At 32.4% G+C, this 11,376-nt stretch overlaps 2 protein-coding genes across 3 annotated transcripts; both read left to right on the top strand.

Annotated features, from left to right (window-relative positions):
• Window positions 3,932–8,001, top strand: LOC109357612 (eukaryotic translation initiation factor 3 subunit J-A-like). Of its 2 annotated transcripts, none has more exons than XM_019601582.1 (7): window positions 3,932–4,063; window positions 4,814–4,879; window positions 5,642–5,766; window positions 6,155–6,285; window positions 7,067–7,214; window positions 7,292–7,451; window positions 7,566–8,001. In XM_019601582.1, exons 2-7 carry the CDS (start codon window positions 4,867–4,869, stop codon window positions 7,658–7,660), a joined length of 672 nt encoding a protein of 223 aa, XP_019457127.1. In that variant the 5' UTR covers window positions 3,932–4,063; window positions 4,814–4,866; the 3' UTR covers window positions 7,661–8,001. The 2 variants fall into 2 exon arrangements, with proteins under 2 accessions (XP_019457127.1, XP_019457128.1); XM_019601583.1 differs by having other exon boundaries at window positions 7,292–7,456; window positions 7,574–8,001.
• LOC109358101 (uclacyanin-3-like) lies at window positions 9,856–11,028 on the top strand. The gene is made up of 2 exons (XM_019602176.1): window positions 9,856–10,054; window positions 10,357–11,028. The coding sequence occupies exons 1-2, from the start codon at window positions 9,874–9,876 to the stop codon at window positions 10,902–10,904; spliced, it is 729 nt and encodes a 242-aa protein (XP_019457721.1). The 5' UTR covers window positions 9,856–9,873; the 3' UTR covers window positions 10,905–11,028.

The raw sequence follows: 11,376 nt of genomic DNA, 5'->3' as shown, positions 1-11,376 counted from the left end.
ATCAAAAAGATATGTTACATATATATCAACCCATAAAAGTGGATGTAATCTTAATCAAATGTAAAATAGATCTGATTGAAAAGCATAAAAAAATACAAATCATTATCGAAATTCCAAATAATATGATCTTGCATATCTTAAAACATATATGTAACATTTATATATATATATATATACATTCACACATTAACATAACAATACATATATAATCTTAATCGGACACCTGCAGCCAACAGCTCTTTTCTGACCAATATATTAAAGTGAACTTCATGCACCTCCACTCATATTTAAGGAAATGAACACAGTTCGGGTATAAAAGAAACTTAAATCTTCAAAACCGCGATCAAACAAGTAAATATGAAAAAAATAAGGCACGTGGAGATCACACACATTTTTATGTATTTGTTAATGAATAATCACCTGTGATTTTTTGGATGGGAATACATTCCAAAACTTGTATATAATATTCAAAGCAAAACATAAAACATATAGACTCCCACAGAACTAAGGTACCCTAAGGAACAACACCCATATGAGCAACATGTTCATGAAATACTTTAGGTATCAAACCCTTAGTCACTGGATCAGCTAGCATAAAATTTGTCCCTATATGTTCTATGGAAACTTGTCCATTTTGAACATTTTCTTTAACAACAAGAAACTTTATGTCAATGAATTTTGACTTTGTAGAACTCCTATTGTTGTTGGAGTAAAGAACCGCGAACTTGTTGTCACAATAAATCCTCAATGGTTTTTCAATACCATCGACCACACGTAATCCAGTGACAAAATTCCACAACCATATGCCATGATCTGATGTTTCAAAACAAGCCATGAACTCCGCAGCCATGGTTGAAGGAGCTATAAGCGTCTGTTTCGCAGACTTCCAAGAGATAGCACCTCCAACCAATACAAACACGTAGTAAACCCAATCAATAATGTCAGTATAATAATAATGGTGGCAACAACATCACTCCTGAATCCATAAATAAATTATGCTATATATGTACATTGTAAGTTTACAATCATGTTAAAACGTGAAAACTGAAACGCAACCTGTCTATATTGCAATATATATATATATATATATACAAAAGACAACAACAATATTAAAAACGATCAAATTCATATATATAAATCACGAGTTATGCAGCAATGATATTCCATAAATTCCCAAATTAAAACCTAAATTCCCAAATTAAAACCTAAATTCCCAAATTAAAACCTAAATTCTCAATCTTTATAACATAACAGCAGAAACATAATTCAATAATCCCTAAATTAAAATTAGGGTTCATACAAGATTTGGGAAAACACTGGAGAATCATAAAATTCAGAACCTACGCTCTGATACCAATTGTTGGAAATTCCTTATGATTGGTGAAATACCAATCTTATGATCTTGAATTTCATGATTCTCACGCACATATATGAATCAAAGGGTGCAGTGTCATACCTGAATCGATGTTCCTAGATGTGCTCCTTAGATCTACGTTTCTAAAAGAGGTTTTGTTGTATGATGACCTTCCTCAACCAAATCTCTGATTCCTCTTGAGACTTGCGTTTTCACTCTGATGGGGAGAGGAGAAAACTGAATTTTGATTTGGTGTATTGAGGAACATAACATTCCTTATGTGTTAACTTATAGGGTTCCCATTAAGGGTGGAAACAGGCCAGGTCAGGCTTTGCCTTAAACAGGCCCAACCTATATAGTATGTAGGAGTCTGGGCCTGGCCTGTTAGCCTGTTTAAAAAAAAATTCAAAGCCTAGGCCTGACCTGTTTAAAAGTCTGGCCTGGCCTGTTAGCCTGTTTAAAAGCCTATTTTACTATATCATCTTGAAATAGGTCATCATATCTACATTTAGATAGGTTAATATTTTTACTTTTAATTAGACTATTCTAACCCTAACAATTAAATTATATTTTTTATATTAATATTACATATGTATAATAATATTACTTATATTAAAATTGTATAATATGAACATATTACATAATATAATTAAATAGGCCGGCCTGTTAGGCTTAATAAGCCTTTTGGATGGCCTACAGCCTGGCCTATTTAACTAAATAGGCTTTTCAAAAAGCCTGTGTCTGGCCTGTTTACGAAGAAAGCCTGGTCTGGCCTGTTATAGGCCAGGTAATAGGCCCCTGGTAGGCGGCCTGACCTGTTTCCACCCTTAGTTCACATTATACCCTATGGGTTAACCTGATGGGTATCCACCCATTAAGCCCATATCCGTTATAACCTTTTAGAAATCTAAGGGGTGTCAGTAATTAGATCACTTATAATATAACCCAAAAATAAATAGCTAATATCATTGTATCAAATATATGACCTTAATTAGAAATTTATAATTTCTAACACTGGTTTGTATGGATAGAAATATTTCAAGCTATTGCTATTTTTATCTGCTAAAAGCTAAAACTATTACTATGTTAATTTTTGTATAACACACGTTCCACATACTATAGCTCGCGATTAAATTGTATTAGGGGGGTGTTTGGAAGAAATTATAGAAAGGTTATTTGGGATTATTTTATCACACTGAAGCAAGTGTTTAGAAGAGTTAATGTAAATAGCTTATTATTTACTATAAGTTTTTTTTAAGATTATCTCAATAAGTTTATCTGAGAGGCTTATGGAATAAGCTAAAACTTTAGCTTATATGAATCATAGTGGGCGTTTGAAAGGTCTTAGAGATACCTTAATTAAGTTTATGAGGATAACTTTTGATAACAATTGTGTAAATGTCTGGTAAAAATAGCTTATGATCTTGTAAGCTTTTTTTAGTTTATTTTAGTAAGAATGTGAGAGAAACTTATGAAAATGAGAGGGACTTGATCGTGATTTAGCCAGTAAGTATTATTTTGTGTCATTTATAATTGTTGCAAACTACGATAACAACAAATTGTGTATATGAAGATATTTAGTTGTGCATATCATTTTAAGAATAATAAGAAGAAAATTCGTGTATCACATAATTATTTATAGAGTTTTACCAATTGAATTATATAATGAATTCATTATATAAATTGATTTTCTAAAATTCCAAGAATAAATTTTTGTTGTACACGTGATTTCATCATAACGAGGCGAACATATGATGATGAATGTGATTCAATCACTAAATAAATTATGAAAATTATTCCATTTTATATTTTTCTGAAAGAACATGTTGCCCAATCATATAGGGATTAATTTCTATTGTAATAATATCTCTGAATGTCTATTCCAATAAGTTTCAATTTCTATGAATCAAAATATCAATACACACATGTTAGTTCAAGTGATACATGTTTGATTCTTCTTAAGCAAAGTTTTGGGTTTGAATATTGTGGATAAAAAAATATTCGTAGGAGAGTTAGTCTCACATACTTGTGAATGTTCATAACTCGAACATGATTATCTATAATGCAATGATATATGTGAGAAAGAAAGAAAAATATCAATTCCATTCATAATTTGTATTATTTTGATCAAAATGTCAATTATGTAAGCATGTAAAAACTATTTTTTCTCATTTATAAACCAACCAAAGTTATTAGCAAAATGTTGATATAGTGATGTAAGAATTAAGATCTCTTATCCTTATTTGTATTTCTAATGATGTCTCGGACCAATCAAAATGTATTATTTTTTGAAAAAGAAAATTATAAAAATGTAAAGTGATATTTTTATATCATTTGATGTTATTTCATTGGGTAGGACATAGAAATAAGGTCTTATTAGAATAGAGATGAACGACGCTTGTAGAGACCGAACCATATATCTCAAAAGTTTTGAGACTAATTTCTTAGATATAAGTTGGTGATATGTACAAAAAAACCAAACAAAATTAATTTAATATCCAGAGCAAAAAAAAAAGAATCCAATAGTTTATTGCAACGGTAACCAAATCCAATTGTTTTTTTAGGGTAAATCCACTTTTTATTTTGGTCCCTCATGCTCACTTTTATTTGACCGCAGTTTATGAGTTGTGCCCTAAATCCCTCAACCCTTAACCCCTTACGCTTCTCCGATCAACACTCGCTCTGGTAGCCGCCGCCGCCATAAACCAGGTACCACCCCCTTCCTTTTCCTCTTCAATCGATTCCACCCAGATTTATTTATGTATAAGAAGAATCTACATTTACTATTCGGATTCCTTCATATATCGATCGGAATTTACATTTTCGTCCCAAATTAGGGAACTCTCTTGAACTAGTAGTAGTTCTTCATGTTTCCCCTCCTTGAATTGTAGTTATTTATATTGATTTGACTTCAACACTCCAATTTCACTGATTAGGTCATTCTGTAACTTGTTTCATTGACCTTATTTTTATTATTTCGATATTTTGCATTATTCCTTGTAATTGTGTAAGCTTTAAATCGTTAAAGGGTGCTAAGTTACAAGATTATATAGGATTACCACGCAATTTTACGCCTTTGATTATTAGATTGTATAAAATCTATTAATTTTGACGACAGTAATTGATTTATTTTTTATCATCTATTTTTGAAGTCTCAAAATTTGATTTTGTAATCCTCCAAAACTTTATGGCTTTCACGGATAGAACTAATTTTTGTTGTACTCATGATTCTCATCACTGGTATTGTATTGGTGAGGTATTTACTCTGGAAAGTTTGATATTATTGGCAGTGGTACATGGCTATGACAGAACGAAAATAAGAATGGTGTCTCTTTTGATTTATCATGTCTGGTTCTTTGAAGTGATTGTGGAATTGATGATGTTTGAACACACTTTATTTTCATTGCTTCAGTGTTGACATATATGACAAGTGTTTATTCTTCATCTGTATTGTTGCAGTTGTCTAGCATATATTCTGTTATTCAGTTTCTTTGACGCAGTTACACAGCAAAATGGATGAGTGGGGTAATGATTCTGCTTCATGTTTTTGTTTATACAAATTCCTCTGTTGTATCCTCTTGTTGTTCCCCAACCTCACACCTTGTGAGATTAAGACTTGGTTATTACTCATTCTTGATGCTTCTAGATTTGATGTGTTACAAAAAGTATAATAGTTGCTTCTAATATTTGTGAAGTTGGAATAATTGAAAGCCTCACCAATTGCTCAGAAAATTTAGAGTTTTTCAGTTGCTTCCTTTTATCTTAAACGGACTTTCATGTTAATTCATCTTATGACTTATGAGCGTGTCTTTGGATTATTAGAATTGTTGAAAAATGTAATTGATTCGGTTTAGTAGTCAATTTGAATATTTGGAACTAGTTATAAAAATATTATTTTGAAAATCAGTCTTCATGTTTGGAGCACACTCAAGATGAATTGAGTTCACTAATTTAATAATTTTACTTTATTGCTTTTAGAATACAACGGCTCAAGCTCAAGTAATAAGGACAAGATTATCATCTCCAATATGGACACTAAACTTAAATCATGTCCGCTCAAATCAAACTATATTTGAGTAAACTTATAAATGTGCACAAGTAAAACCATAGGATTTTAACATAAAATTTCCGATTTTGTAACTTTAAAAACAAAAGATTTGATCGAAGTATGTATGTAAAAGCTATAAATCTAATATAATAAACTAATAATTATATCCAAGTATACTACATTTCTTCTATTGTATTGTGTTGCTGTTAATTTGACAAATTGTGGTGTATTTGATTCAGAGGAAGAGCACATTGCACCTATTGATCTTGCATTGAAAGTTAAAACCAAAAGCAATTGGGATGATGAAGATGTGGATGAAAATGATATAAAGGAGTCATGGGAGGACGAATACGAGCCTGCTCCAGTAAGAACAATTATCAATGATGTGCATCTGGGGCATTGCTCACTTACACATCAGTATAGTTTGGCTGTATTTTTTTAAAGAAAGATGGGTGTAGCTCATTCAGAGAGAGCCTATTGCTTGATTCACTGATTAGAATGCTCATTGTACACACCCAGTGTCAATTGGCAACAAACACTGTTGATTTTAGTGTTCTGTATTTTTTATACAACTATGAAGGTTGAAATTGCTATATTTTGTATGTAAATGATGCAAGTTGTTTAAGTTGTACACTATAATCAGCTATTGGTACAATTAAATTTCATTGTCATGGTTGTTTTAAGTAAGTGCTGCTGCCTTTCATATAATTATGGTTTTAGTTTTCCCTTATTAATTTCTACTTGTTTTTCAGGCACCTGCAGTACCTGCAGTAAAAGCTGCTGAAAAGGCTCCTAAAAAATCTTCTGAAAAGAAGGTAAAGCAAGTAGAACCAGTAAAGGAGGAACCATTGGATCCTGTGGCTGAAAAACTTCGCCAACAAAGGTATATTGTTTTCCATCAAATTTGTTTAATATCTTGTTTCTTTTTTAATCTTGTTGAGGTATAGATATCATAGATAGTTAGATACACAGTAAAAATAACAATGTGTATGCTTCCCATGATAGCAAAAGCAGATTATAACAATTCCACTGCACTGAATCTTCTCCGTTGTTGTTAAGTTGCTTTCATGTACTTTGTTTTGCCAACTTGTGGTTTTGGTTACATGACATAGTGGTCTGTCAATACTTTCTTCTTTCATGTAAGCACTTGATCCTATTTAACTTCACAAACATGTAGTACAATGATTTTTAATATTTTCTTTAACTATCGAGTATATGTACGTAAAATAGAAGTAGGAGCTGCTTTCTACTTTGGGGAGGGGTGGTGGTGTAAAATAATTAGAGAATAAAGTATCTCCTCGTACCAGGAGATAAATTATCTCCTCCGGCCACTAAAATTATGACATGTGTACTATTTTTTTTAGTTTTTAAAAATAATTTTGTAGAAAAGGATTAAATAGTACACATGTCATGTCATAATTTTAGTGGCTGAAGGATATAACTTATCTCCTGGGATGAGGGATACTTTATTCTCAAATAAATATTACCTGACAAAGAAAAGAAGGGTTGCAAAGGAGGGAAGGTAATGAATTCCCAAAGTACTAAAATTATGATTGTCGTAGCTCTTAATGACTACTGCATTTAAATGAAGCAGATTGATTATTTAGAAAAAGCAGGCTTTGGCAGCGTAGTTTTGCTTCATATTAGTTTACTCTCAATCACAGATTGGTTGAAGAAGCTGACTATAAGTCCACGAAGGAATTGTTTGGTGGAGGAAGTGATGAAAAGAATATTGATATCTTTATACCGAAATCTGAGAGTGATTTCTTGGAGTATGCAGAGCTCATCTCAAATAAGCTTCGGCCTTTTGAGGTTAGTTAGATACTTGTGCTCGTCTCCATAATTATATGTTGAATGGCAATCCTAATTTTCTTTTATGATGAATGCAGAAAAGTTATCATTATATGGGTTTACTAAAGGCAGTAATGAGACTATCAATGACTTCTCTGAAAGGAGCAGATGCAAAAGATATTGCATCTTCGGTAACTGCCATTGCTAATGAAAAGATAAAAGCTGAGAAAGAAGCCAATGCTGGTAAAAAGAAGACAGGTTAGGTTCATCATAGATTAGAAACCTATGTTGCTTTTATATCTGTCTTTATCTTCTCTCCTTTTCTTTAGTTTTAATTTTTTCTTCTGTTTTATGTGTTTTTGTTGTCTGCAGGTGGTAAGAAAAAGCAGCTTACCGTTGACAAACCTGATGAGGATTTTGTTCCTGCGGATCGATATGATGCTCTGGATGATTTTGATTTCATGTGAAATTTTTGGTTCAGATTCAGCCATGGGATTCAACTGTTTTGACATTAGAAGATGGAACAAGACCCTTCGGCATACATTGTTAAAAATTTGTTGAGTGCTGTCCTGTAATTTATCTATAATAAAGAGTGTGCATCAGTGTCTTTTACATATCATTGTCAATTTTGTCACCATAATTACATTGTCATCTACTGCTTACATATACATTAGATTCTCACTAGGTGAGTTATTTAAGTTAAAAGATTGAACATGAACGTAGCAAAATTCAACATTACTTTTTACCTTTGGTCCATTTATGTTATTGAATTGTGAGAAACAAAGAATGGAGTTGGTTTCATTATTTAGTAGTTATTATTATCATTAGTAAAGGAACATAGGCAAGCAAAATTCAATATATGTTTTAATTTTGAAGTTACACAAAATGTGTTTGATGTTAGCACTATGTGTTTGAGATGAATTCTTATTTGACCTTGGATAGGATAGTAAAAATATGATAGGATAATCTATCTTATTTATTACAATACGAAGTTTGACGAGCCTGTTTTTCTGTCGGTTTATCCTAAACACTGCATGAAATTTTTTAGTTTTCTTGAGCTTCTTCGATGAAAATACTGCATGACATTTTTTAGTTTTCTTGAGCTTCTTCAATGAAAACCTTATTCAATAGAGGTTGGTTGTGCATCATTTGTGTGCTGATCACATCCAGCTATTCAAAAGCTGTTATGTACTTCAAAGCTTTTCCCCTTCCATTCACTTTGCAGTTATTCCAATTCTCTGGGAGATTAACTCTTGTTTCAAGATTGATAATTCACATAGAAATAACAGATATGGTATACCTAAGTGTATTTATCTTTTGAAGCAAACAAACACAATTACCTTTCAATAAATAATAGAGTAAATTATACTGATACCCCTGAGTTTTAGTGAAATCACACAAACCAACCCTTACTTTTCTAGACCTACACAAACCTCCCATAATTTTTATACTTTCATTACACTAACCACCCCTTCATAAGAAATAAGTGGAATCTTTTAAACAAAAAATGTGATAAATGCAATTAAGTTAAACAAAAAATGATATATTGTGTAGATAAGTCTAAATAATATACAAATCAATGTATCTTTATTATTTTTTGGTTACAAAATGCGTCAACAATTCTAAATAAATATCGTTTAAATCGCTCTAGTGTAATGAACCAAAAATAATAATAAAATATTCACTCATATATTGTTTGGATTTGTTCCACAATATATCATGTTTTGTTTAACTTAATTACATTTATTACATTTTTTGTTTAAAATATTACACTTATTTCTTAGGCAGGTCAGTGTAATGAAAGTATAAAAATTAGGGGAGATTTGTGTAAGTGTAAAAAAGTAAGGGATAATTTATATAATTTCACTAAAATTTAGGGGTTGTAAGTGTAATTTACTTTAAATAATATTATAAATGTGCCTCACTCATTCATGAACTTGTTCTTATAGGAGCAGGATGTTCACTTTACTTATCTTTCATCAGCATTGTGTTTTTTTCTTTCAACCATACTACTATCAGCGTACCTCTTTGCAGTCATGGAATGACAAAGTTCAACTTTTCAATTTGAAAATAATTTCCAGAGAAATTAATGAGGTTAAGCTAACATATGATTTCTAAATCCAACTTACATTTGTTTGAAACTTATTTAATATTTAACTTTATAAACATAATTCATAAACCAAAAAACCAAATGAGTTGAAAATAATCTTAAACTTTTGTTCTTACTTACCATTATTTTCATGTACATTTATAATTTTTCATTGGACGAATTTGATATGGCCAAAATTTTGTGGGAGAAAAATGAATATGTAAATAAGAACTTGTTAAGATGAGCGTGCCCATGCGATCCTTATTGTAAGGGAGGCCGCATTGTAGTTACACTACCCAACCGTAACAGAAATCTGTGAATCCTCCCTCTCTATTACTCATTTTCTCTTTCTATATATATAGTTATAGAAGGCGGGAAAACGATGAAAAACTCTATACTGCATCACACTCTTCACACCACTCTCCCACATTCTCTACTTCACTGCTTCTTCTTCTTCTCTCCGTTACCACAGGTACCTCACAATTCACCTTTCATTTTTTATAGAATTTAAGATAATCAAAATCTACCACAGCATGTTACATTTTTCATATGATATTCATGCGATTGATTCACTATCTTCTTTGAAGGAAAATGGAAGAACTGAAGCTAGCGTGGACTGTCAAAACAATTATAGCGATCCTATTCACTTCGACTCTCTTCCGTTGCGTCTGCGGTGCTAACATCTCCGTCGGAGGAGTTTCCGGTTGGGATCTCACTTCTAATATTCAGCTCTGGTCTTCCACCGCCACCTTCCACGTCGGTGATGATCTCGGTATTCATAACTATACTCTTCCTCTCTCTTTATCTAAATATACCAATTCTTTATTCTTCCATTGCAAGAAAGTTATTTTTCGCATGATTATAATATTTTAATTTCTGAAAACTGAAAACAATTAGTAGAAAACTGAAAATAATCGGTTCCTTGTTGAAATAATCAGAATCCATGCAATAATGGCTTTCTGCTGATTTTTCTTTCTCCTTGTATATAGTTTTCTCGCAAATGAGTTTCTTCGTAACCGTTTTCTTGTTCTAGAAGTTTTAGTTAGTTATTAATTGAATCCCGTGTGTTGGCAGTGTTCATCTACACACCGGTTTACGATGTGATAGAAGTGAACCAAGAAGGATATGACACGTGTACAATTGCTAACGCCATTGCCACGTATGAAACCGGAGAAACCGTGATCAGTCTAAACGAACCGGGTACCCGTTACTTTGTATGTGGACGATTGGGCCACTGTCAATTGGGCCTAAAACTCGAAGTCCAAATTCTGGCCCAGTCCAATAACAACACCGATGATGATGATAGTAACAATAATAACGACGACGATGATCCGGAGCGCAGGCGCGGCGGAAGGAGCCCTAGTCCACCGCGTCCAATATCTCCTCCTCCCCCTCCACGTCATCGTCCTCCACATCCTCCTCCTCCTCCTGGTGATGTTGACCTTCCACAACCTCCTCCTCCTAATGAATTTGACTTTCCACAACCTCCTCCTAATCCATCACTTGGACCTTGTCAATGCTCACGCGCTGCTGAGAACAACTATGGAGTGATGATGACGCCATTGATGATTACTCAAACGCTCGTTATCTTGCTGCTTGGGTTTTATTATCTGATGCTGTGAGTTCTTATCTAGCTCTTATAAAACAAGACATTCAGATTTTTAGCTGTGTGTTTTCATGGCATATTCATTCCTTTTGTTCATATAGTGTTGAGATACAATGCAGTACACTCATTTCTTTCTTTTAGTGTGAACACTTTTTTTGTCAGCTGTTATAAATTTCTTTTGAATTAGACTTCTAGACTTTATAAATGTTTTGTTGTGGTTTTAGTAAGTTTATTTCTTATTGCTTGTTTAATTTTAACTTGTCTAATCATTAATCAATTTACATTCTTATGCAATGGCACATTGGCATGTACAGTGTCATGCTTGCTTTATATGGCTGGGAGTTCCATTAGGGTAGAATGGGAAGATTGAAGCCAACTTATCACAATACTTGAGATGATTTCTCTTTTCATGAAAAACTTTCTTTTAAGAAAAGAGTTACTAAAGAGATTCAATCACAAATTTGTGAGTTTAAAGTTGAAAAGAGCCA

Source organism: Lupinus angustifolius, chromosome LG10, assembly GCF_001865875.1.
Source record: "Lupinus angustifolius cultivar Tanjil chromosome LG10, LupAngTanjil_v1.0, whole genome shotgun sequence".
Lineage (NCBI taxonomy): Eukaryota > Viridiplantae > Streptophyta > Magnoliopsida > Fabales > Fabaceae > Lupinus > Lupinus angustifolius.
The sequence above is the reverse complement of the archived record's forward strand: the minus strand, read 5'-3'. Positions and strand labels throughout refer to the sequence as shown.

What these genes read in the sequence shown, in the direction of transcription:
- LOC109357612 (XM_019601582.1), top strand. An exon ending in GAAAAACTTCGCCAACAAAG is followed by an intron (nt 6,286 to 7,066) that starts GTATATTGTTTT and finishes TCTCAATCACAG; the next exon opens with ATTGGTTGAAGAAGCTGACT. An exon ending in TGCTGGTAAAAAGAAGACAG is followed by an intron (nt 7,452 to 7,565) that starts GTTAGGTTCATC and finishes TGTTGTCTGCAG; the next exon opens with GTGGTAAGAAAAAGCAGCTT.
- LOC109358101 (XM_019602176.1), top strand. Translation starts at nt 9,874, where the DNA reads ATGGAAGAACTGAAGCTAGCGTGGACTGTCAAAACAATTATAGCGATC. An exon ending in CCACGTCGGTGATGATCTCG is followed by an intron (nt 10,055 to 10,356) that starts GTATTCATAACT and finishes GTGTGTTGGCAG; the next exon opens with TGTTCATCTACACACCGGTT.